The sequence below is a fragment of the Tupaia chinensis genome, unplaced genomic scaffold (genome assembly GCF_000334495.1).
Source record: "Tupaia chinensis unplaced genomic scaffold, TupChi_1.0 Scaffold143798_1, whole genome shotgun sequence".
NCBI lineage: Eukaryota > Metazoa > Chordata > Mammalia > Scandentia > Tupaiidae > Tupaia > Tupaia belangeri.
The window spans coordinates 36565-61592 of NW_006203648.1; the positions used below are offsets into that span (position 1 = coordinate 36565).

Sequence of the window (25028 nt, forward strand, 5' to 3'; positions counted from 1 at the left end):
CACAGTAATTAGTGTAAATACACAACCCTCAGAATGGGAGAATATTTTTGTAAATTATGCTTCATAATTGATAACCAGAATAAACAGGGAACTCAAGTGGCTTACCTGAAAAAAAAATGATCAACTAATTAAAAGATGGGAAAATGAGCTGAAAAAGCAACTCTCTAAGGAAGACATATGAACAGCCAAAGTCATATAAAAAAATGCTCAACAATGAAAGGGGAACTCTCCTACACTGCTGGTGGAACTGTAAATTGGTCCAGCCACTGTGAAGAATAATATGGAAATTCCTCAAATATTTACAAACAGAATCACCAAATGATACAGCAATTCCACTACTGGGTATGTACCCAAAGGACATGAGAGTGCTTAGTTAGAAAAGCGCTTGCACATTTATGGTTATTACAGCAGTATTCACAATTGCTAAGATATGGAACCAACCCAAATGTCCACAACTAGAAGAAAGGATTGAAAAAGTGTGGCACATATACTCTACAGAATACTACTCACCTATTAGAAAAAAAAAAGTAAGACCTTGGCTTTTGATAAAAAGTGATTGAACATGGAAGATTTACTGCTGAGTGAAGCAAGGCAGGCTATGAAAAAGAGACAGTATATGTGTCTACTTAATATATACCGACTCTCCGTACTCTAGGGTTGAAAATGAAAGATTAGAAGATATAAAAACATGAAAAGTGGTTATAGATACTGAGTACAGTGTGGGAAGATGGTGAGAGAAGGAGAGTGTGAGGAAAGACATTAAGGAAAAAAAATAGAGAGGCAAGACATTTATGGGACACAGAAATGGATTATTATATCCCTAACTGGACTGGTGAGAATTCTATTCAAGTTGGAAAATTCACTTTACAAGCTACGTGATGTATAGTATAAAAGAAATTAAAATAAAATATATTTTATTTATTTAGAATTATTTAATTTAACTTTACTTATTTTAATTTGACTGGGGGGAGGGGGAGAGGAGAGAAAGTGAGAAAGCAAGTCACCAGGTCCAGGATTTGAACCGCTGTTGGCCATGTGGGAGTCCAGTGCCCCCAACCACCATGCCACCCCAATAAAATATATTTTTAAAAAATTGAAAATAATGTTGCAAAAAACATGAATGCTTGTGTCTTTCTGACTGAAGTTATTCATGTCTTTTGGGTAATTGCCCAGAAGTAGTCTTATTGGATTATATGGTAGTTTTACTTATAGACTTTTGAGGAATCTCCATATTGTTTTATACAGTGTCTGTAGTAATTTACATTTCTATCAACAGTGTTGTAGGGTTCTCTTTTCACTGCAGTCCTGTCAGTACTAGCCATTCTTTATTTTTTTAACCATAGCCATTCTGACTGGGGTTAAGTGGTATCTCACTGTGTTTTTTATTTATATTTCCCTTATGATAAGGGTTGTTGAACATTTGTTTCATATGCTTTTGGGGTATATGCTTATACTCCAACTTTTATCTCTCTTACTACTGTAGGGCATATACACATTTCCTACATCTGTAACTTCCTTTTTCCTACTTCTCTTCCACACTACCCTTTACCAGTGTGCTTCTTTCTTATCTTTTAATTTGGTGGTTTTCAAACTATAACTCCTGAACTAGCAATGTGACCATTATCTAGAAACATGTTTGAACTAGAAAATACTTGAGTCCCATTACAAAATTACTGAATCAGAAATTTGGGGATGAGGGGTTATCCAAGCAATCTATTTTAACAAGCCTTCTAGGTGATTTTGATACATGTTAAAGTTCAAAAATGACCAATTTATAATTCAGTTGAGATACCACCTACTTTTGGAAACTATTTTTGAGCATTCAAATATTAGATTATGTACTTTCTTCTACATTTCTGTATCACACTGTAAAAAAATATTTAACACTCATCACACTGTATTATTTACTATCAGTTTATTTGTATCTATCATAATAGCTCAAGTTTTCAAAGTGTAGAAATAAGTATTATTGGCCACTGTATCCATAGCTTCTAAAATTGTTCCTATTATCCAATAGTCCTCCAAAAGTCTTTATTCAATAATCAAATTAATGAAACACAATGTGGTCAAGATGGTGGTCATCATACATTTAGTATTAGGAGCCTAGTGTGTGAATGGGATTGGAACATAGACTATACTAAGTGGACAAGAATATCTTCCACTGCTAGAGTTAGAAATCAGTCTTCAGTCTGGGCCAGGTCACCATTTAGCTAAGATTATGAGCTTATACCACAGTTTTTACAGTCCTGAGGTAGTCTTAGTCAAGACTAAGTCACAGGCTACTCTGAGATTAAGAAAATGAGTTTTTCATAAAGATTAAGGTTGTAATTTATTCTTAGCTAATATTCTTGTTTCAGACCTCTAAACACATAATTTTCCAAAGGATCAAGCCTAAAGACTGAAGTAGAGGTGTTGCATGTCTTTTGTCCTTTCATTCACTAAGAATCATCACTTACCAGGCTCAGCAGCCAGTGGCCAGCCAGTAGTAGATTCAAGCACTCCATGTGCATGCATGGAATAGGGGCGGCTGGCATTATTCTTGAACACCACAGTCAGGATATCACCCACCTCTCCTTTGATAAATGGGCCTAATAGATAAAAAAGAAGTAAAAGTTTCATCAGTGGAGGAGTATAATAGAATACATTTTTAAAAAGAACATATATGGGAGCTTTATTCAATTAGGGACTTGTCCTGGGAAAGGATTCTTCTGAGACTGAAATCAATGCCTGGCTTTATTTTTAGATTCATATGGCCTTAAAACTGATACTCTACTCACAAGATGAAGGTAATTCAACAACAGGATTATGCCTCCAGTATCTCCACTTTTCCTAACCCAACCCTCTATAATAGCCCAAGGCTCTAGAGCAGCAGGGCTCTCTGTAATCACTGACGGTAAGGAGTGAGTGTTTGGCACAGAATACTGAAGAGCTGGGATTTCTTTAGGAACCAGTGGGTCCCTTCTGTTCTAGGACAAGAATGAGAAAACCCAGTAGCCCCTACAAAAGTGACAGAAATTATAGCAATAACCAAACTGAGATGCAAGTGTAATGCTAGTTTCCTGTATCACTATTTCCTACTTTTTGATACATTGTAAAAGCATTTGTAAAAATGATCAAAATTCCAGTATATCATAAGGAAAATTGAGAATAGGGAATTAGAAGAATTCTTGATATGACATGGCTACTTCAGGAGCAGTTCAGATTTCTAGACACTAGGAGGGAAGTGAAATTTCCTTACCTAAGATTCCTAAATGCTCCTCTGGTCCAGTTCTTGGCCGAGGGATCCTGAATGTACCATCAGTGTATTCCCTGAATATAGCTTTTTTATATCTGGAACCTAGGAGGCCATTTTTGTTGCTCAGGAAAATGTGACTATAACTAGAGGAAACCAAAAAAATTATATCAGTACCAGGCCTTCAATCTCTTATTTTCACATACAGAGAAGCTAAGTCAGAACTATTTCCATATCACAGGTATAAAGAATGAGACTATATCTTCTAATAACAGATTGCCCACCATACTGGCTGCAGAAGGACAATTAAAGATGACAGGATTCGGAATCTATTTATGTTCCTTATTTGTCATCATCCAGATAGGAATTTATATAACAATTAATATGGAAAGAGCAATGGGCTAAGAATAAAAATCCCTGGGCTCTAGTTCCTTAATGTTCTCTTAAATGGAATTAGTTTGACAAAAAGGTAAGGTACAAGGTGGCAGAAAAGTATTAGCTGCTAATGATTATTATGCCAATGCTATTGCTGATGATATGGAGAGAGCTAAGGAAGAAATAGAATCTGACAGATTTCTCCTTATGTTTTTAAGTTTTCAGGAACATTTATTATTAATTTTATCATCTGACGTTCCCAATAGGCCTGTGAAGTAAATAGGTCTTGGAGCTACAGTCAATGTCCCAGAAATGATAATAATAGTCAGGAAGAAAGGAAGGCAAGATTTAAATTCAAGTCTGATACTTTCCCCTACTTCCCTAATCCTGTCCTTCCAACTATACTATAACTTTAAAAATGAATAAACCATGATGCAAAGAAAGGAGATTACTTTTCTGATTTTCCAGAGAAAGTTAGCAAAAAATTTCAGCTATCAACAATTAACATAGCAAGAACTGACAAATTCTTGCCCATAGGTAAGTAAACCAGTGAAGGCAGCAGCAGTGGCTGGGCCACCCGACCATCCTGGCACTGGGAGCAGTAACCCAGAGGGAGTGCATGGTCGTGGGGATTTAGTGACAGTGTGAAATACTAGGTTGTGCGGCCAGCAGGTGACATGGTGGTTAAAGGGGTTGGACTCTCACATGCCCAACCGTGGTTTGAGTTCCAGACCTGGCAGCTTGCTCTCTCTCCCTGTCTCTGTCTGTCTCTCTTTGGTCAAAATTGAAAAAAAGAATAATGATAATGAATAAATAAAATTTTTAAAAGTACTAGGTTGTGATAAGATTGCATCATGTACATCATACAAGTATATAAGGTGGTTGGTTGTTCTTGGCTCAGGAGGCATTGAAATGTCTGCTCTGACTGTATAGTTTGTTCAAGGATTTTTTGTTGCAAAATATTATCCTATGATAGAAGATTTTTACAGAAAGCCAGTTGAAGTAGATGCACAATAGCATCTGCTTGAAATCTTGTATTTCAACAGCAATGGAACAATTTACAGCAATGAAGGATTTGTACATGAAAAATGGACAAGGCTTTGCATTAGTTTATTCTATCACAACATAGTATACATTTAATGATTTACAAGAACTGGAAGAACAGATTCTTCGAGTTAAAGACACCGATGATGTTCTAATGGTTCTGGTTGATAAGGGAGGGCAAACTGTAGATACTAGAGACAGTGTAGGAGGGGGCAGGTAATAGGGTCTAGGAAGGAGGAGATCAGGGAAAATATATTTAGCAGACACAAGAATGGCAAGTTATCTGCTGATAATAATGTTTATGGTAATATCTTTGACTTGATTGATATAGACTGCATTCATGCTGGGAAAAACCATTTTGTACACTGTAAAAATGTACAATGATTAAATACAAATTTAAAAATGTAAAAAAAGAAAAAGAAATAATTAACTAAATAAAAACCTATCCTGAGGTTGAATAACTATTCATATATTTGATCACCAATTTGAGTTGCTTATATTTATTTTATGTTCATTTTTATAGAGCTACTAGCATTTCAGTTGAATTTTTTATTATCACTAATTCATTTTAGAGTAATGCTTTTGAGAATAAAATATTTAAAATTTTAATTAGTTAAATATATAATTATCTTCTAAATTCAGGAAAAAATATTTAAAATAAATTTAAAATAATAAGTACAAAAAATACAATATAAAAAATAAATAAGTGTGATTTGGACAATGAAAGACTTGTAGGAATGGAACAAGGTCAAAACTTAGCAAGACAATGGAACAACTGTGTACTCTTAGAATCTTCTGCAAAATCAAATACAAATATTAGTAAGTATTAACATTTTATGACCTAGTGTGGCAAATTAACAGAAAAACTCCAGTGTCTGGAAAGGCCTGCAAAAAGTCATCATGTAACCTGCTTTCAAACACTAAATGTACTGTAGCTCTGAGCCAGGTATAGATAACTGTTGGCCAATTCAACAATGCTGGTATTCCAACTTTGTTAAACCTACTATATCTTAAGTGGTCTTTATGGTTGTGGTACCTTTGAAAAGGAGGATGAAAGCTACTACTTCAATTTTTACATTCTAATCACTTTCCAGTATCATAAGAGATTTTAAATTATATAATAGTCTTACAGTGTTCAGCTAGTAAAACCAGAAGCTACATCCAATATTGCTGCTGAGAGACATTCTTTATCCATCAATATTATACATGTATGAAAATGATGTACTATATGCTTTAGCACACTCCATACTTAGAGATTACAATAATATAAATCCTAAAAGCACAATTATTTTGGCATAATCAAATAAAACACAAAGAGCTCTAATAAAGGCTACTCCAGATAACTTCACTTCTTTGATACTTGTAGCTTGTTGTAATTTTTAAAGATAAAATTAAAGGTTGTTATAATTATTATAGAAAATAAGTGCTTTAACACAAACATATAGTTTTTTTCAATGTCTAAAAAGTCCATGTTTACAGTGATTTTGGCTTAAAAATATCTTTCTTTCAGTATATTTTAAAGATGTCTTTAATTTCTATTGAGAAAGAAATGTCCATACTTTTCAAATCTCTTATTATACGTTTTCTTTTTTGTTTACATAGGAAACAATGTTTATAGTAGTGTATACAATGTGAGCATACAATAAGAAGTGTACATTTTCCATAATGTTTTAATGATTTAATAATTTTTATAAATGATTTTCAGGCTTCTGCAGCTATATATTCTCACTGTGAATTCCCTGCTAGCTCATGCATAAGTGTATTGCAATACCAAATATACAGGTTTAGTATTTTTGCCTGTTAGTGACTGGTTTGGTTAAGATGCTAAATAGTACACCAGTACTGTGGAAAGTAATGGCCTAATCTGCATAATAAATTTTGTTTTACTTAGTAATGCTTTGTTGCTTTGTAAGTATTAATGTTTGAGTTTAAAGAATGTGTGTCTACTCAACAGGGAGCCACGGTATTTAAATTGACCAATCTAATTACTTTGAGGTGGCCAAATGTAAACTAAAGACCTTAATTAAAGTGGTGACATTTTGTTTAACAGCATCAGTAGTTTAATAAATTTGGATTGCATTGCAAGGGCTTGCATTATAGTTAGCACTTGAACGTATTTTATGTATTGTTTTAACAGTGTTTGTAAATAAATATGGGTTTACCTTCTTTGTAGATGTTAAGAAAAGAAAAACTGGTGAAGGGCAGTGAGAGTACCAAAAACAATCTAGTGGAGATTATTAATATGTACTTCATTTCTGTTTTTTCCTACTTCCTTTTTAGTAGCAGCTTCACCTAGGTTTTTGTTTGTTTTAGAGATTTTTTTGCTACAGGGTATGTGCTCTCACCAGAGAGACAGAAAGCCACAAATCATCCCCTGGGGGGATGATCATGCCACATCCCTTCTCCTTCATTCTTCTCCCAGGATTTTGGGCATGGACACCCACGTGCCTGGCATGAGTTTTAAATTACTGGTCCAGTATTTGAACTATGTTTGGCCACATGGGAGTCCAGCTCCTTAAACATCACATCACAGGCTGGCCCCTACTTTAGGATTTAACATAACTGCCTAACCAGAAATTACATTTCCCAGACTTCCTTGTAGCTATATATGACAATAAAAACATGCTTAGGTTGAAATGATATAATAGAAAAGTGATGTATAAAACTTCCAGGTCATCTTCTTACAGGCAAAGCTAGATTTCTTTATCTCTTCTTGAAAACTGAAAATGGTTACAACTAGAACAGGCATCTTGGTCCCAGAAATAAAAGCAATTGTTGAGGGCAATATAGTTCACCCACAAACCCTGGACTCTTGTTAAAAACAGCACAGGCCTGGCATAAGTGGTACAGTTTGTTGTATAGTGTGAACTACAGTGCTAGAAGCTACATGGCCAACCATGAACTTAGATTCCCCAGTCTGGTCAAGCCTTAATGTGTTGGGCATGTATATGGGTGCCCAAGAGCCTAATGAGCTGGAGGGCTAGAGGAAAGTGATCTTGGCATGACCACACCTTATCAGAGGTACTTTATTCTCTTCTCTCTCATTCTTTCTTTCCTGTATATGTGCTCACTATTATGTATAAAAATAAAGTTAAAATAGTAGTGATAAAGAATAAATTTTGGGGACCAGCAGTTAGCATAAAGGCTATGTCACTGGACTCCCATGTAGTCGACCGTGGTTTGAGTCCTGGACCTGGTGGCTTAAAACTCACATCGGGTGCATGTGTGTGTGAGCCCAAGATCCCGAGAGGAGAATGGAGGAGAAAGGATTGCGGCATGGCCATTCCCCCTGGGGGGATGATTTCTTGCTTTCTATCTCTCTGTCTCTCTCTGTCTGGCGAGTGCATGCTCCCTGTGACAAAAACCTCTCCAGAAGAAAAAAAAATCTTTTTGATATTATTTAAACCCTTTGTTTTGGACATTTTCGGCTAAACTGCTTGGTCTGTGTCTTAATGAAGGCAATGCCATTTTGTCAAAGAACAGTTTGAGACAATTAGGCCCTTGAATACAATCTTCCATTAAATTTAAGTCTCAGCACAGGTATTTTCAGCCCACTAGAAGAAGGGCAGCAAAGATTAAGAGGATGAAGTGGGCAAGGTCTTTCCTTCAGCCTCATAGTTTATCAAGAGAGAAGGACTTGGTTGGAATTCAACAGACCTGCATTCTCATCCCTACTCCCAGGTCTGTTGGAATCAGATTAGATAAGTGCATCTTCACCTTGAGAGTTACAGTATCCTTGTCTGTAAAATAATTCTTTGGAAATGTTGTCTTTCCTTTCCCAAAGACTTACCTGTCCTCAGATCGGTTGTGCCATTCGAATTCCCAGCTCCTATCGGGGCAATAGTCCCACTCCACTTCTTCTGCCATGATGTAGTAGATTCTTGCAGCTTGGTAGCGTTGATGAGGGGTGGCCTGGTCGCCAGGACACTGGGAGACATTATAGACTGCCCTCATCCCTGCTTCTCGATGGCTGCCAGCCTGGCAATAAATCTCAAATGTCCCTAAGGGAGGATCAGAGAGCAAACCTTGACTCAGAACACCCCTGGGCAGTGCCTAGGAGATTGCCTGCCTCTCTCAAGGCATATTGCAGAGAGTAGATTTTCTCAAATAAGACTCTTTTATACATGGATAAAATACTATTACAAGTTTATTGAGAGTAATGAGCACAGAAGTTAAGAACTAAAGCTCTAAATCTGCACTCTCTAGGTTTAAAACTATACTCTGCCACTGGAATGATCAATCTTTCCTGGTTTTCTCAGGGCTTTCATAGTTTTAGCACTGAAAATCTCATATCCCTGGAGAACCCTCAGTTTTGGTAATCCTACCTGTTATTTATTAGTTATATATAACCTTGTGACAATTTCTAAAGCTCTGTATGTTTCCGTTCCCTCCCTGGTAAAATGAGGATCATTTTACGTACTTCATTTGGTTGTCTTAGAATTAAACACAATAATGCGTTTCGTTCTTGACACAGTACATAGTACATGTTCAATAAGTGAGGCTATAAATAAGTGAATAAAACTGTAATATTATTATTCCAAGGAATATATTGGCCAGTTGCTTTCCTTCCTACTAAGTACCAAAGAAATAAAGGTGCGCTTAAACAGATAAAATTTTTAAAAAGGAAACTATTATTAGGAAGCTTATATAAGAGCTTGGGAAGGGCCTTCCCTAGATTTTTATAATGGAATATTCAAATATTGGTTTTGAGTATCTGTGTTGTGGAGCTGCCTAGACTTGTTCTCATGCACCAAGTTTTAATCTAAGTCAAGGATAGAAACCTCAGAAAACGTTGATTAAAAGAAGTTAACTTTCTTAAAACATTACTCTCATTGTTTCTGACCTTACTGTCTACAGCCTATCCCATCACTACAAATACTTCTTCCTGGCTTTAAAAGCCTTCCCAAATTAACGAAGTCCCACTCTCCATATATTGTCCCAAACTCATATATCACTCCAGCTTAATTTATCTCTGACTGACCTTCTCATATATCTCATTCATACCTTGGAATTTTCCCTCATGTTGATATTCCCTTATGGGAATGTATCTTCCCACCCCACTCCCAAATATTTATGAGAGTCCACTCATTCTCCAAGACCCATGCATATTTCATCTCTTCTAGAAAGCCCTCCTTATCTATCAGACCCAAATTCACCTCTACATTATTGGCTTCTCTACGCCTAATGCACTTTACGTTTAAATCACATGGTTAAAGACTGGGATCTCTCTTTTTAAATCCCAATCATCGGTTTATAGACACCTTGAATGAAATGTTCTACTCTTTCTTTTCCATATCTATTCCTTCCCAACTCTTCTACTTACCTTATACCCCACATCAATTCCATAAGCAAATGTTATCATCTCTTTAAAATTAACTTTTTATTTCCACTGCCCCTTTCCTTGTTCAAGTCACCATTACCTCTTACCTGGAAAATTACAGTCACCCACAACTGTTCTGTCTGCTGCTTCTTCTGCCTTCTTCAAACATTACCCATCCAAGATAAAAGATATTATTTAGCAAATACAATCCAGAGCATATTGCTCTCTTGCTTTACATATTTTATTCATTCTCAAAACAAAATACAAGTTCTTGACTGTGGTTTATAAGACTCTAAATGAACCTTATGTCATGCCTTTCTTCCCTTAGTTCACTACACTCCAACCATACTGGCTTTCTTCCTGACCTTTGAACAAGCCAAATTTGTCCCTCCTTTAGGACATTTGCTCTTTCCCACCCCACTCCCAAATATTTATGAGAGTCCACTCATTCTCCAAGACCCATGCATATTTCATCTCTTCTAGAAAGCCCTCCTTATCTATCAGACCCAAATTCACCTCTACATTATTGGCTTCTCTACGCCTAATGCACTTTACGTTTAAATCACATGGTTAAAGACTGGGATCTCTCTTTTTAAATCCCAATCATCGGTTTATAGACACCTTGAATGAAATGTTCTACTCTTTCTTTTCCATATCTATTCCTTCCCAACTCTTCTACTTACCTTATACCCCACATCAATTCCATAAGCAAATGTTATCATCTCTTTAAAATTAACTTTTTATTTCCACTGCCCCTTTCCTTGTTCAAGTCACCATTACCTCTTACCTGGAAAATTACAGTCACCCACAACTGTTCTGTCTGCTGCTTCTTCTGCCTTCTTCAAACATTACCCATCCAAGATAAAAGATATTATTTAGCAAATACAATCCAGAGCATATTGCTCTCTTGCTTTACATATTTTATTCATTCTCAAAACAAAATACAAGTTCTTGACTGTGGTTTATAAGACTCTAAATGAACCTTATGTCATGCCTTTCTTCCCTTAGTTCACTACACTCCAACCATACTGGCTTTCTTCCTGACCTTTGAACAAGCCATATTTGTCCCTCCTTTAGGACATTTGCTCTTGCTGGTCCCTCTGCTTAGAAGGCTGTGCTCAGAGATCTTCATATAACTGTTTCCTCACTATTATGCTCTTATATCTTTTCTGTTATTTAGGTCTTATCATTTATCTCATATTCTCAAAGAGGCCTTCCTTGGAAACACTCTCTATAGCAATGCTTTATTTATTTTATAATATCACTGAATTTTATTTACTTCATGACATGTATCACTATCTGAAATTATTTTATCCATGTTTTGTGAGGATATCCTCTGAGAGCAAAGATCATATCTATCATGTTTACTTCTCTGCTCCAATCCCAGTACATACAAGGTTTGTGATAAATATGTGTTCACTGAATTACTATGCTGTGCAAATGAGTGATTGTATACACTGTCCAAAAGTTTTAAGTCAAGGTCTGGTGTGGAGAATTAATGATTACTTGAAGGGTTGGGAACAGGTAGAAGACATTCTGAAAGAGTTCTGTGACCTTGGAAAAATCTTATCATTTAAATTTTCTCATAGGGTCACTGCTGTCCAAGACACTTCTTTTTATTATACTCCTTGGCACTTTGTTTCTGAGTCTCTTTCTATTTCTTTGACCCATCCTTTGCCTTCTCTTTATTCTGACTTCTCTTCTCCCTCCAACCTCTTAAATGTTGAGTTATGCATTAAAATCTCTTTCCTATCACTCTACATACTTTCAAATTTGAACTGTGAGAACACCCAAATCTGTCTAGCCCAAGCTTTCTCTCTAAGTTTTCTATTTCTGTCAATTGCCTACTATGAAAGGTCACCACCTGGATTTCGCCAAGACCTTAAAACTTATGGAATCAGTAGTTGGTGTCATTGCTGTGTTGCTGGACTCCCATGTAGTTGACCACGGTTCGAGTCCCAGACCCGGCAGCTTAAACTCACGCTGGGCACTTGTGCCTGTGTGCCCAAGATCCCAAGAGGAGAATGGAAGAGAAAGGATTGTGGCATGGCCATTGCCCTGAGGGAGTGATCTCTTGCTTTCTGTCTCTGACTCTCTGGCGAGCACACGTGTCCTACAGCAAAAACCTCTCAAAAATTTAAAAAAAAAAACCTTAAAACATGTTCTAAAATGAATACTTTTAACCCCAAAATTACCAGCCTGCCCCTGCTTATGTATTTGCACTTTTGGTTAATGACACTGCCATCCAGCTAGTACATAAGCTAGAAGCCTCAGGCATAATTTCTTTTCTTTTTCTTTCCTTTTTTTTTTTTTTTTAGGTTTTTGTCACAGGATGAGTTCACTTGCCAGAGAAAGATGGTGAGAGGGAAAGTGAGAAATTATCCCCTGGTGGGGATAGCCACACCACAATATTTTCTCCTACATTTTCCTCCTGGGATTTGGGGATTGCATGCACACATGTCTGGTGTGATTTTCAAGCCATCAGGTCCGGGTCTCAAACCACAGATGGCCATGTGTAAGTCCAGAGCCTTAACCATCATGCCACATGCTAACTCCACTCAGGCATACATTTTATTTCTCAGCCCCCCAGAAAAGTCTTGTCATTTCTCTCCAAAATATTCCTTAACTCTGATTTTCTCTATACTCACTGCCCACACTTATTGGCAAGCTCTTTCCATCTTTTCAAGAGCCTTCTGCTGTTCCTCCCTTGTTCTAGTTCCTTTTGACTCAGAGTCATTATCCATACTATTTCATAATAAACTAACAAAAATAAAAATCATATACTGTAACTCATCATCTTAACAAAAGAAGCAAAATCTTTGATGTCTTCTCATAACATAGAAGATGAAGTTCTAACTCCTTAATATAGCTCTTTCTGTTTTTCTAAATGAGTTTTTAGTTATTTTCTACCTTCCTTTACTCCTTTATTTAAGTGTTTCTCAACAGGTATGCTATTAGCATTTTGTGTGAAATTATTTTCCTTCACGTATTGCAGAAAGTTTTAGCATTCTTGATCCTCACTCTCTAAAAGAAAGTATCATCCCCTTCACATTTCTGGTCATTGTGACAACTAAAAGTACTTCCACATTTCCAAACACCTTTTAGTTTAGAATCATCTATTCAAATTAGCATACCCAACCTTCTCTAGGCAGATGCTGCTTCCAAACAATAGTCTATAATGCCCTCTTTACCATTTATCGCTTTTCTATGTCTGATGAGAATTTACTCATCCGAAAATCTGCTTTCCTTGGAGAGCCTCACTCAATAAATTAGGCGAAATCTGTCACAGCTCTCTGTGGGTTACCATAGCTCTTGACAGATAGCATCATTAAAATCTTGTGAATATTGTTTATATACTTATCTCTCTTTCATTGTAACTGTGAACTGCTTCATTTGTCCTCACATTTCCAGAACCTAAATCAGCAAGTGGATAAGAACAGATACTGGGACCAGCAGACCGCATAATGATTATGTTGCTAGATTCCCATGTAGCTGACCACAGTTTGAGTCCTGGACCTGGTGGCTTAAAACTCACACTGGGCACATGTGTGTGCATGCCCAAAATCCTAAGAGGAGAATAGAGGAGGGATTGTGGTGTGGCCATTGCCGCCCAGGGGGACGATGCTTTCTGTCTCTCTCTCTCTCTCTGTCTCTCTGGTGAGCACACATACCGTATAGCAAAAATCTCTCTTAAAAAAAAAATAAAAGCAGAGGGATCAGCAGTTAGCGTAATGGCTATATCGCTGAACTCCCACGTAGTCGACCGCGGTTCAAGTCCTGGACCCGGAGGCTTAAAACTCTTGCCGGGCACGTGTGTGCATGCCCAGGATCCCGAGAGGAGAATGGAGAAGGGATTGCGGTGTGGCCATTCCCCCCCCAGGGGGGTGATTTCTTGCTTTCTGTCTCTCTGTCTCTCTCTGTCTGTCTGGTGAGCGTACACACCTTATGGCAAAAACCTCTAAAAAATTAAAAAATAATAAGAGCAGATGCCTACTATGTTTGGGGAAAATGTAATAGAAAAAGAAAGATAAAATAAAAGAAAATGAGAGAGATAAAAGAAGAAAAAAGATAAATAAAAAAGAGACAGAAAAATACAAAATGAAGAAAAAGGAAAAAAATGAACAGAAAGAGGAAAGAAGGTAAAAGGAAAAGAAAAAAATAAAGGACAGAAGGTAAAGTAAAGAAATAGAAAGAAAGGAGAATGAAAATAAAGAAAGGAAAAATAAAATCAATGGGGAAAAAAGGGAAAGAAGAAAGAAAGAGGAAAGAAGGAAAAGAGGAAAAATAGAATGAAGGTAAAATAAGGAAAGAAAGAGAAAAGAAAAATTTAAAAGTAAAAGAGAAAATGAAAAATAAAGGGCAAGATGGCAGACAAATAGATGGAAGCAAAAGAAGAGAGACATTACAAGGAAGAGAATAAAAACAGAAATAAAAAAATAATAAAAGGGAAAGAAAAATTAGAGAAGGGAAGAAAAAGGGGGGGAGAGTTGGTAAGTGGCAGAAAAGGGGAATAGAGATCTTCAATAGCAAAGATGTTAGGGTGACCCTAATGAGGAGCCAGGAAAGTAGTACTCACATGGATGCTGAAAATTCTAAGATGAACATGTTTTAGATTCTTAATCTGTCATTTTCTCTATTAAAACTCTGTTATCAGTAGTTCTATTAGAAGAGCTTAGAAATATTATGCAAGGTTGGGAACCAGCAGTTAGCATAATGGCTATGTCGCTGGACTCCCACGTAATCGACCGCGGTTCGTGTCCCGGACCCGGTGGTTTAAAACTCACGCCGGGCGCGAGTGCGTGCGTGCCCAAGATCCCGAGAGGAGAATGGAGGAGAAGGGATTGCGGCGTGACCATCTCCCCTGGGGGGATTTCTCGCTTTCTGTCTCTATGTCTCTCTCTGTCTGTCTGGCGAGCGCACGCGCCCTACAGTGAAAATCTCTCCAAAAAAAAAAAAAAAGAAAGAAAGAAATATTATGCAAGGTGATATTCTTAAGTATATCATTTTTTGTTAAATGTAATATAGGCCTACTAAAATTAAGAACAAGGGGAAAAGGGTATTAAAAAATCACCAACTGGGACCAGAAGTTGGCGTAATGGCTATGTAGCTGGACTCCCATGTAGTGTACCACAGCTTGAGTCCCGGACCTGATGACTTAAACTCACGTGGGGCACATGTGCATGCCTGCCCAAGATCCAGAGAAGAGAATGGAGAAGGGACTGCAGTGTGGCCATTCCCCCTGGGGAGTGATTTCTCGTTTTCTGTCTCTCTGTCTCTCTCTGTCTTTCTGGTGAGCACATACGCTCTATAGCAAAACAAAAACAAAAACAAAAACAAAAACAAAACTCTCAAAAAAAATCACCAGTCGACCTATGTAACTCATTCTCTATTTTGCTTATTTTTTTCTGGGTATTTGGTTTTCTGTTTTTAAAAACATGACTGTAAGCATCTAACACATAACATCTAACACATAACATGATGAATCTTTACAGCAATGTTTTAAAACCATCTACAAAGCTACCAAAGAACATATTTGTTTTTACTATTGCCCATCACTATTCTTCTTTCACAAATTCCAAAGTTAGATTCTGGTCCTGGCTCTTCCATTAACTTTGATATCTACGCTGTGTCTTTGGAGAGCTAGTCACAATGATCTCTCAATCTCAGTCAGAGAACAAGATCCGAGGGGCATAATGTAGAGTTCAGATTGAAGAGATCATCTACAATAGAAGTAAGAATCAATAGGATTTAATGAAGAAGGAGCATGAGGGAAAAGCAGAAAAATACAGCCAAAATCAGTAACCTGAGTAAATAATTTTCTCCCTCCAGGTCTCTGTCCTTTCTAACTATCACAAAAGTAAATGAATTAAGATAATCTCAAAGGGAATCTATCAGTTCCAGTGTTTTATGTCTTGGAAATCTATTTAGAAAAAGAAGACTTCCACAGGTCTGCAAATGCTAAGATTAAAAAAGATGTGAGAAAGTAGTCAAAGACGGCCCACCTGCATCACCCAGCACAACTCCTCTCCACAGAGAAAGAACAATAAATAAATAGCTAGAGAAAGAACAATAAATGAATAGCTACATGTGGAGAAAAGGACTGAAGAATGAGCAGTAGAATATAACAAATAAGGGAAAAGAATACTCTTGATTCACAAGGATTCAGGGTAAAGACATTGAGGAGAGAAAGCACAGAACTTAGAAGGTCCTGCAGTAGGGGGAGCTTTGCACTTACAGGGAAGAGGTAAGCAAAATAACTCCAACTCTCCCTTTCCTCACCTCAGAAACCTGAACTCCCAACTACAAGATAACCACAAGTTAACACAGATCTTAAACCAGCTTAGAGAGTTGCTCAGAGTCCTTTTAGGAGCACTAACCAAGAAAACAAATTCTGGGTGCCCTTCCTCCAGTTTCTTGAGACCTCAGCTCTGACAGCATATCATTATATTGGGAGCTGAGCCTTAGTTAAATTGCATCCTGCTCTAGGGATCAATGGATCCTGTACCTCCACTTCCCTGAGATCCCACTGTCACTATAACATGCCCACAGGAATCAGAGCCAAGCCAATAGCTGAACACAGTGATCAAGCAGTGACCCAGTATCTAAGCACTCATATACCCTCACTCCAAAGAAAACTGGTATACTACAGTGGTAAGGACATCCTTGAAAGCTGGGGAATCAGGCCGGATGTCCCTCAGTGACTGAGGCCTCTTGATCCCTCTCCCATCAGAGACTGAGGAGTCTGGATAATTTCCCCTTACAGACTGAAGAATCTGTATAACCCAACCCTGATTTAAGATTCCAGGCACATCTCCCTTTCTGTGGCCAAGAGTGGCAGCCTTGCTCACTCACACTGGGCAGCTTCCTTGAGCCATTTACTTGTAAAGCAGGCAGATGGACAGGTGGCTCTGTTGCTATGGAAGCCCTGCAGCTGAGCTCAGTCACCAGTTGTATATTTCCCAAGTTGGGCATGCACAGAGTGGGTGGTCCAGGCAGTTCTATTGTTATGGTGGCATCATAGCCATGCACACGCACACACACACACACACACACACACACACACACACACACACTGGGGAAGCTTCCCTGAGTCCCAAGTGTGCACAGAGTGGGTAATCTGGGCAGATCTATTGCTGTGGAACTCCTACTACCCCCCTGCCACATACCTGGTGCAGCTTCCCTGATCTAAGCACACAAAGAACAAACAGACTGGGCACATACCTGGTGCAGTTTCCCTGATCCAAGCACAAAGAGCAAACAGACTGGAAGATAGTTCCACTGCTGAGGAAGCTACAAAACCATGCTGACTATCCTGACTATTAAAAAACAAACAAACAATGATCATTTTATCTAATTTTACTTATTGTTGTTATTATTATTATTATTATTATTATTATTATTAATTTCCAGTTTGGACAGAGAAAGTGAGAAAGCATGCCACCAGGTCTGGGACTTGAACCATGGTGAGACATGTGGGAGTCTAACATCTTTAATCACCACACCACCTGCCAGCCCCTGGGCAGCATTCTTGAACTGTGCACATTTTCAAGGTAGGCAAATCCAGCAATTTTGTTACTGCCTGAGCCTTGCAACCATACCCAATTGCTTGACATAGTATCACAAAAATGGGCAAACATAGCAAGCAGATTCACTGGGCCCTGTGGCCACGCCCACTCATTTATGGAAGCTTCCAAAAACTTCAGGAATGCACATGATATAATGATAGGGTGGCTCCACTACTCAGGAAGTACTGTGGCCACACCCACTGATACCAGGAGCCTTCCAAGTAGCACACAGGTTTCAGATCTGGTGGAGAAGGAGCTCCATGCCCATGGATTCCCATCAGGCCTGTCTCCTCAACAAGTGCTACCTCAGCATCCTTTGTGTTACCCATCCAAGTCAGAGGACACCACCTATGTATAGAAGCTACCTTGACCCAGCCACCTCAACTGGAAAGGCTTCTTCATGCCCCGAGTAGGGCCTGAGAACCATTTAAGCATTCCCAAGTGGCAATCACCACTATTGCCACAAGTCTATACCTTCTACTGGCAGGGGCTCTGCCCCACCCATGACCTGAAAACACTGGACTGGGTGTTCCTGCTGCCATCACTGGTGACTCTACCACATGGATCAGCAGATCACCTACATATGGCATCTGTCTCAAACAGGCCCTAAGTACAAAAGTCCAGATACTACAGATGCCACTAGCTATGATTTCACTGTCTCAACTGATGGAACTTCTGTGTGCCACAAACACACCACCCAGAGCCTGAAGTAACCACAGTATTCTCACATCTGGTACCAGCTACAACTCCTGGAGACAACTCTTTAGCCAGCGGGACTCCCAAGTACTGTAAGCCCCCATCCAAATTAGAGAGCCCTGATCCACATCTCCAGTACCCGCCAGGCCCAATGAAATCATATCACTGCTTCTAGAAACACTCCCAGGCTAAGCCAAAAAGGAACTTGTAGACACCCCTAACATAAACTCCTAATAAAGAAAATACATAGATGGACCAGAACTTAGCTTAATGGCTATGTCGCTAAACTCCCATGTACTTGACCATGGTTCGAGTCCCAGACCCGGCACCTTAAACTCACGTCAGGCGCATGTGCGTATGTGCCCAAGATCCTGAAAGGAGCATGGAGGAGAAGGCACTGCCGCATGGCTATCCCCTCTGGGGGGTGATTTCTCGCTTTCTGTCTCTCTGTCTCTCTCTGTCTTTCTGGGGAACGCACGTGCCCTATAGCAAAAACTGCTCAAAAAAGAAAATACATGGAGACTATACTACTGAACTCAAACACAAGCAGAGTCTAAGTACTAATACCAACTAATATTATAGGACACATCTACAAGAAACACTACTTTCTCTGTACAAGAATGGGGATGTTTTGCATATGATAATGTCTTTGACTTGCTTGACATATAATGCATTTATACTTTAAGAGTCCATGTTCTATGCTGCATAAACGTACAATTATTTACAATGATTTTTAACAATTTGAGTAATTGACATGCAAATATTTTCTCAAAAATATTTAAAATCATACTGTTTCTGTTATAGAGTCACAAATAAAATTATAACAAATATTTTGAACATTATCTTCAAAATTCAGGTTTTTAAAATTTTGAATGTAGTTTATTAATGGTCAAGAACTATGGAGCATAAGCAAAAATATTTTGTATGTAAAGTAAATGTGGAAAAACAGACTTCCATCTTCAGAACCCTGGCCTAAGGGACATTGAAGTAGGGCCCCAGCCTCAGCTCCAGCCCAGGAACCCCCAAGCCAGAGACCTCAATCTCTGTCAGCCAGGTAGGCTTTTTCTTTTCCTTCTCCTCTTCTTTCATTTGTAAATTTCTCACTTCTTCTTACCACACAGGACCACGCTCAGCTCTACAGCAACCCCACTTCCATCTACAGAACCATGATGAAATCATGTGCTGCGCTAGTGCATGGTGCACAACTTTTTCTTTCTTTTCCTTCTTACTTTCTTCCCACTCCATTGGCTATCTCCATCCTCCTGGATGATCTAGATAAGTCTACAATTACAGTTCTGAAATATTCTAGTATATTAAGACTCTCTGGTATCCTCCCTTTTACTGAACCACCTGCATAAAAGGAGATAATTTTCTTCACACACCTGAATAGAACACTCCTCCTCAGATCACATTGCTAAACACAACAGAAGATAGACTTTGGTATTCTTCAGTCCACAGCAAAAGAAAAACACATTTGCTCTTATTTGAGGAAACGTTCTCTAAAAACGTATTCCAAAGTGGATACATCTCCAAATGACTAGAAGTAGAAGAACTCAGGTCTGAATAAAGCAGGAAATATATCTCCATCAAAAGAACACAGTGACTCCCTTCCATTTCTTGAAAAAACAGGACATTACCAAAATGTCCGAGAAAGAATTTAGAATAGTCATGGTGACCAAAATCTATGAGGGGGGACAGAAAAGACACAATGAGATTAGAAAGTCCTTCCAATGATATGAAAGAAGAAATGGACATGCTAAGAAAGAATACGATGGAAGTATTAGAGATGAAGCCTGTAATACAGGAAATCAAAAGCTCTTTAGAAAGTATTAAAAGTCGATCAGACCATGCTGAAAATCAAATCACTGATGTAGAAGATAAAACCTCTGACCTAGAGAAAAACACAAAAAAATATAGAGGAAAATAACAAAAAAAACCGTGAGGATAACATACAAGAAATACTAGATTCCATTAGACGCCCTAACATCTGAATAATTGGTATCTCAGAGGATGAAGAAACTAATAAGGACATGGAAAATCTATTCCATGAAATCTAGGAAGAAAATTTTCCAAATACAGAGAGGCACTCAAATATCCAGAACCAAGAAATACAAAGGACCTCAAATAGAATCAACTCAAGATCTTCGCTAAGACACATCTTATCCAGACTGACAAAGACCACAGATAAAGACAAGATATTAACACTGGCAAGAGAGAAACGACAAGTGACTTACAAAGGTCACCCATTAGGCTAACTCCGGACTTCTCAATGGAAACAATGCAACCAAGAAAAGAAGTGGAAAATGTATTGAAAGTGTTAAGAGAGAAACAATTTCAATGAAGATTATTATATCCTGCAAGATTATCCTTCGTATGGGAAAAAAAAAGATCAAAATCTTCTCAAACAAAACCTAAAAGAATTTGTGAACACCAGGCCAGCTCTTCCAGAAACACTGAAGAAAGTACTGTTCCAAGAAAACTAAAGAAGGAACAGCCAAAAGAAAGGAATAAAAGGCAACCAAGACAATGGCCAACTTAAATGTTGGGACAGGTCCAGTAACATCGAAAATAACATTAAATGTTCATGGATTAAATATTCCAATCAAGAGACACAGACTGGCTGAATGTATTTTAAAAAAATAAACTCTCTACCTGTTGCCTACAGAAAACCCACTTCATGGATAAAGACATACATAGACTGAAAGTGAAGGGATGGAAAAAGGTTTTCCATGCAAGCAGGAACCAAAATAGAGCTGGAGTTGTGATACTAATTTCTGAAAAAAATAGACTTTAAAACAAAAACTGTTTAAAGAGATGAAAAAGGGCACTATATTGTTGTAAAAGGATCAATCAATCAAGAAGATATAACACTTATTAACATCTATGCGCCTGACACAGGAGCACCCAACTATGTGAATGAAAAGCTGTTAGATCAAAAAGGATAGATAGACTGCAACACACTAATTGTTTGAGACCTCAACACACCACTATCCCAGGTAGAAAGATAATCTAGACAAAAAATAGGTAAAGAGATAAAGGATCTAAATGATACCACAGATCAAATGGACTTAACAGACATCTATAGAACTTTCGATCCAAAACCACGAAATACACCTTTTTTTTCACCCCCATATGGAACCTTCTTGAAGACTGAACACATTATTGGGCACAAAGAAAGCCTCTACAGACTCTAAGGCACAGAAACTATATCCACCAATTTCTTCGACCATGACGGAATTAAACTTGAATTTAATTTCACAAGAAATCCTGGGGAACCAGCAGTTAGCGTAATGGCTATGTCGCTGGATTCCCATGTAGTCAACCGCGGTTCGCATCCTGGACCCGGTGGCTTAAAACTCACGCTGGGTGCATGTGTGTGCATGCCCAAGATCCCAAGAGGAGAATGGAGGAGAAGGGATTGCGGCGTGACCATCCCCCTGGGCACAAAGCAAGCCTATACAGATTCAGAGGCATAGAAACTATATCCAGTATCTTCTCTGACAGTGATGGAATGAAACTTGATTTTAATTTAAAAAAAAAAATCCTCAAAAATACCCAAATACATGGAAACTAAATAACCTACCCCTGACTGACTCCACAACTTCTGAAGAAATAAAGACTGGAATCAAAACATTAATGGAGGCCAATGATAATGAGGACATGAATTTCCATAATCTTTGAGACACTGCTAAAGCAGTCATAAGAGGGAAATTCATAGCAATTAGTGCACATAAGAAGATGGAAAGAAAGCAAATGGATCGCCTAACATCATGCCTCAGAGAATGAGAAAAGCATCAGCAAAAAGATCCAAAATACAACAGGAGAAAGGGAATAATAAAGATACGAGCAGAAATAAATGAAATAGAAAATAAACAAACTATAAACTAAATAATTAAAAGTAAAAGCTGGTTCTTTGAAAAAATAAATAAAATTGATACACCACTAGTGAGATTTATTAAGAAGAAGAGAGAAAGAACCAGGTGAATCAGATCTGCAAGGAGGCAGGCAAAATAACAACAGATAGTAAAAATACAACACATTTAGGATACTATTAACATCCGTATGCCAAGAAACAAGACAATCTGGATGAGATGGACAAATACCTGGGCGTATATCATCTACCAAGGTTAAGCCAGGAGGATATAGAAAGTTTGAATAGGCCCATCACAAGCCAGGAGATTAAACAGTAATAAATAACCTCCCAACAAAGAAAAGCTCTGACCCTGATGGCTTCAACGCTGAATTTTACAAAACTTTCAAAGAAGAGCTAACCTCCATTCTGCTCAAGTTTTATTTCTAAAGATCCAAAAGGGTGAATCTCTCCCTAATTCATTCTATGAAGCCTCTATCATCCTTATCCTTAAAACAGATAAGGGACAGGACAAGGAAGGAAAACAATAGACCAATATCTCTGATAAATGTAAACACTAAGATTCTCAACAAGATACTAGTAAATCATATCCAATAATTTGTAAAAAAGATAATACATCATGATCAGGTAGGCTTTATTTTAGGAATGCGAGGTTGGTTCAATATATGCCAAACCCTAAATGTAATACACCATATTAACAGGAAGAAAGATAAAAAAAAGATATGGTCATATCAATGGATGCAGAAAAAGCATTTGATAAGATACAACATCCCTTGATGATCAAGACTCACAGCAAAATCGGCATAGAAGGGTCATTTCTCAACACAATAAAAGCTATCTATGAGAAACCCATAGCAAACATCATCCTCAATGGAGAAAACCTGAAAGCTTTTCCACTAAAAATGAGTGAGTACAAGACAAGAATGCCCACTTTCTTCACTCCTTTTCAATATAGTACTGGAAGTCCTCACCAAAACAATCAGAAAAGAGGAAAAACTGAAAGGTATTCAAATAGGAAAAGAAGAGGTGAAACAACCTCTATTTGCAGATGACATGACTGTATACATAGAAGACCCAATGGTTTCCATGAAAAAACTTCTGGAAATAACATATGAATACAATAAAGTTGCAGGATACAATCTCAAAGTACAGAAATTTGTAGCATCTCTAGGCGCAGTCCTCCACTCCCAGCGGCGTGTTCCTCTTTCTCCGGTTCCTACTATACTGGCCGGTGAGCAATGCCGGCTAGTTACAGTCTGCCTTCCCCCGTGTTTTGCCTTTGCCCTGCAGCCCACCACTTCCCCGGGGCTGCTGCTCCGGGTCGCACACCTGCGCTTGCTCCTGACCATGGCCAAGCATGGGGAGCTCGATCTGATCGGTGCCAAGCAGAACACCGGAGTGTGGCTGGTCAAGGTTCCTAAATATTTGTCACAGCAGTGGGCTAAAGCTCCTGGAAGAGGTGAAATTGGGAAACTGCAGATTGCCAAGAATCAAGGAAGGACTGAGGTGTCATTTACTTTGAATGAAGATCTTGCAAATATTCATGATATTGGTGGAAAACCAGCCTCCGTCAGTACTCCTAGAGAACATCCATTTGTCTTGCAAAGTGTTGGAAGACAGACATTTACAGTATTTACAGAAAGCTCATCAGAAAAGCTCTCATTGGAAAGAATAGTAGTACAAAGAGCCAAATGCCGGCCTGCTGCCAGTGAAAACAACATGAGATTAAAGAGATTGCAAATAGAAGAATCTTCTAAACCTGTAAGGCTGTCACAGCAACTGGACAAAGTTGTAACAACCAATTATAAACCTGTTGCTATTCATCAATACAATATTGAATATGAAAGGAAGAAGAAAGAAGATGGAAAGCGAGCTCAAGCTAATAAACAACACGTTTTAGACATGCTGTTTTGGGCCTTTGAGAAACATCAATATTACAACCTTAAGGACTTCGTAGACATCACAAAACAGCCTGTGGTGTACCTGAAGGAAATCTTGAAAGAAATTGGTATTCAGAATGTAAAAGGCATCCACAAGAACACATGGGAGCTGAAGCCAGAGTACAGACATTATCAAGGAGAAGAAAAGAGTGACTAAGAAGACTCCGACCCGGCATGCCGCTGGAACAACTGCAGGGTGGTGCTCAGCGCATGGCAGTGCCCTGGAAGGCTGGGCACCGTGTGCTCATGGGGTAAAATGACCGCTACGTTCACTTCTCTCTGTAAATTTTTTAAACCTATGATGCTTGTAAAGTTTCTTAAGTGTTTTTGAGGAGAAAGAAAAATTTATTTATAGACTTAATTTGTATTAAACCAGATTATTCATGATGGGAATAAGGATTGGAGGATTAAGAAGGGTTTTCTTAAAAATTAACTTTTAAAATGTAAAATTAAGACATGTTTTCTAACTGAGGACTATCTGCCCTCTGAGAAGCTGAGGTGCTGCAGACCCAGAGTGAAGGGCATAAAGAAAAGAACAGTCATCTACAGAAACTCTCAAGAGGAATAAAAAGCTAGTTTCCTCACGCTGAATCCCTCAAAGCCTAAAACTGTCCTTTTCTTTAACAAGTAATCACGTTTCACATTCAGATACACTTTAATAAAAGGAGAGCATCGAAAAAAAAAGAAAGAAATCTGTAGCATTTCTTTTCTTTTCTTTCTTTTTTTTTTTTTTGAGAGGTTTTTGCTATAGGGTGTGTCCGCTCCCCAGAAAGACAGAGAGAGATAGAGAGACAGAAAGCAAGAAAACACCCCCCAGAAGGGATGGCCACGCCACAATCCCTTCTTGTCCTTTCTCCTCTTGGGATCTTGGGCACGCACGCACACACGCCCGGCGTGAGTTTAAGCCATCAGGTCCAGGACTCAAACCGTGGTTGACTACATGGGAGTCCAGTGACATAGCCATTATGCTAACTGCTGATCCTGA

The 25028-nt window shown here is 38.3% G+C and overlaps 1 protein-coding gene and 2 pseudogenes across 5 annotated transcripts in view; 2 read left to right on the forward strand and 1 right to left on the reverse strand.

Moving 5' to 3' along the window:
- Window positions 1-2448: 2448 nt before the first annotated feature.
- HEPH (hephaestin) overlaps window positions 2449-25028 on the reverse strand; it is a 100673-nt gene continuing 78093 nt past the window's right edge. For all 5 annotated transcript variants that reach the window (XM_006165126.3, XM_006165124.2, XM_027766977.1 and 2 more), the window contains 3 exons: window positions 8442-8652; window positions 3239-3378; window positions 2449-2588 (listed from right to left, as the gene is read on the reverse strand). In XM_006165126.3, the coding sequence (XP_006165188.1) occupies window positions 2449-2588; window positions 3239-3378; window positions 8442-8652 (491 nt within the window). The remainder of the gene's footprint in view (window positions 2589-3238; window positions 3379-8441; window positions 8653-25028) is intronic.
- LOC102500153 (ras-related protein Rap-1b-like protein) lies at window positions 3545-6947 on the forward strand (annotated as a pseudogene).
- On the forward strand, window positions 23451-24488 carry LOC102498065 (general transcription factor IIF subunit 2 pseudogene; annotated as a pseudogene).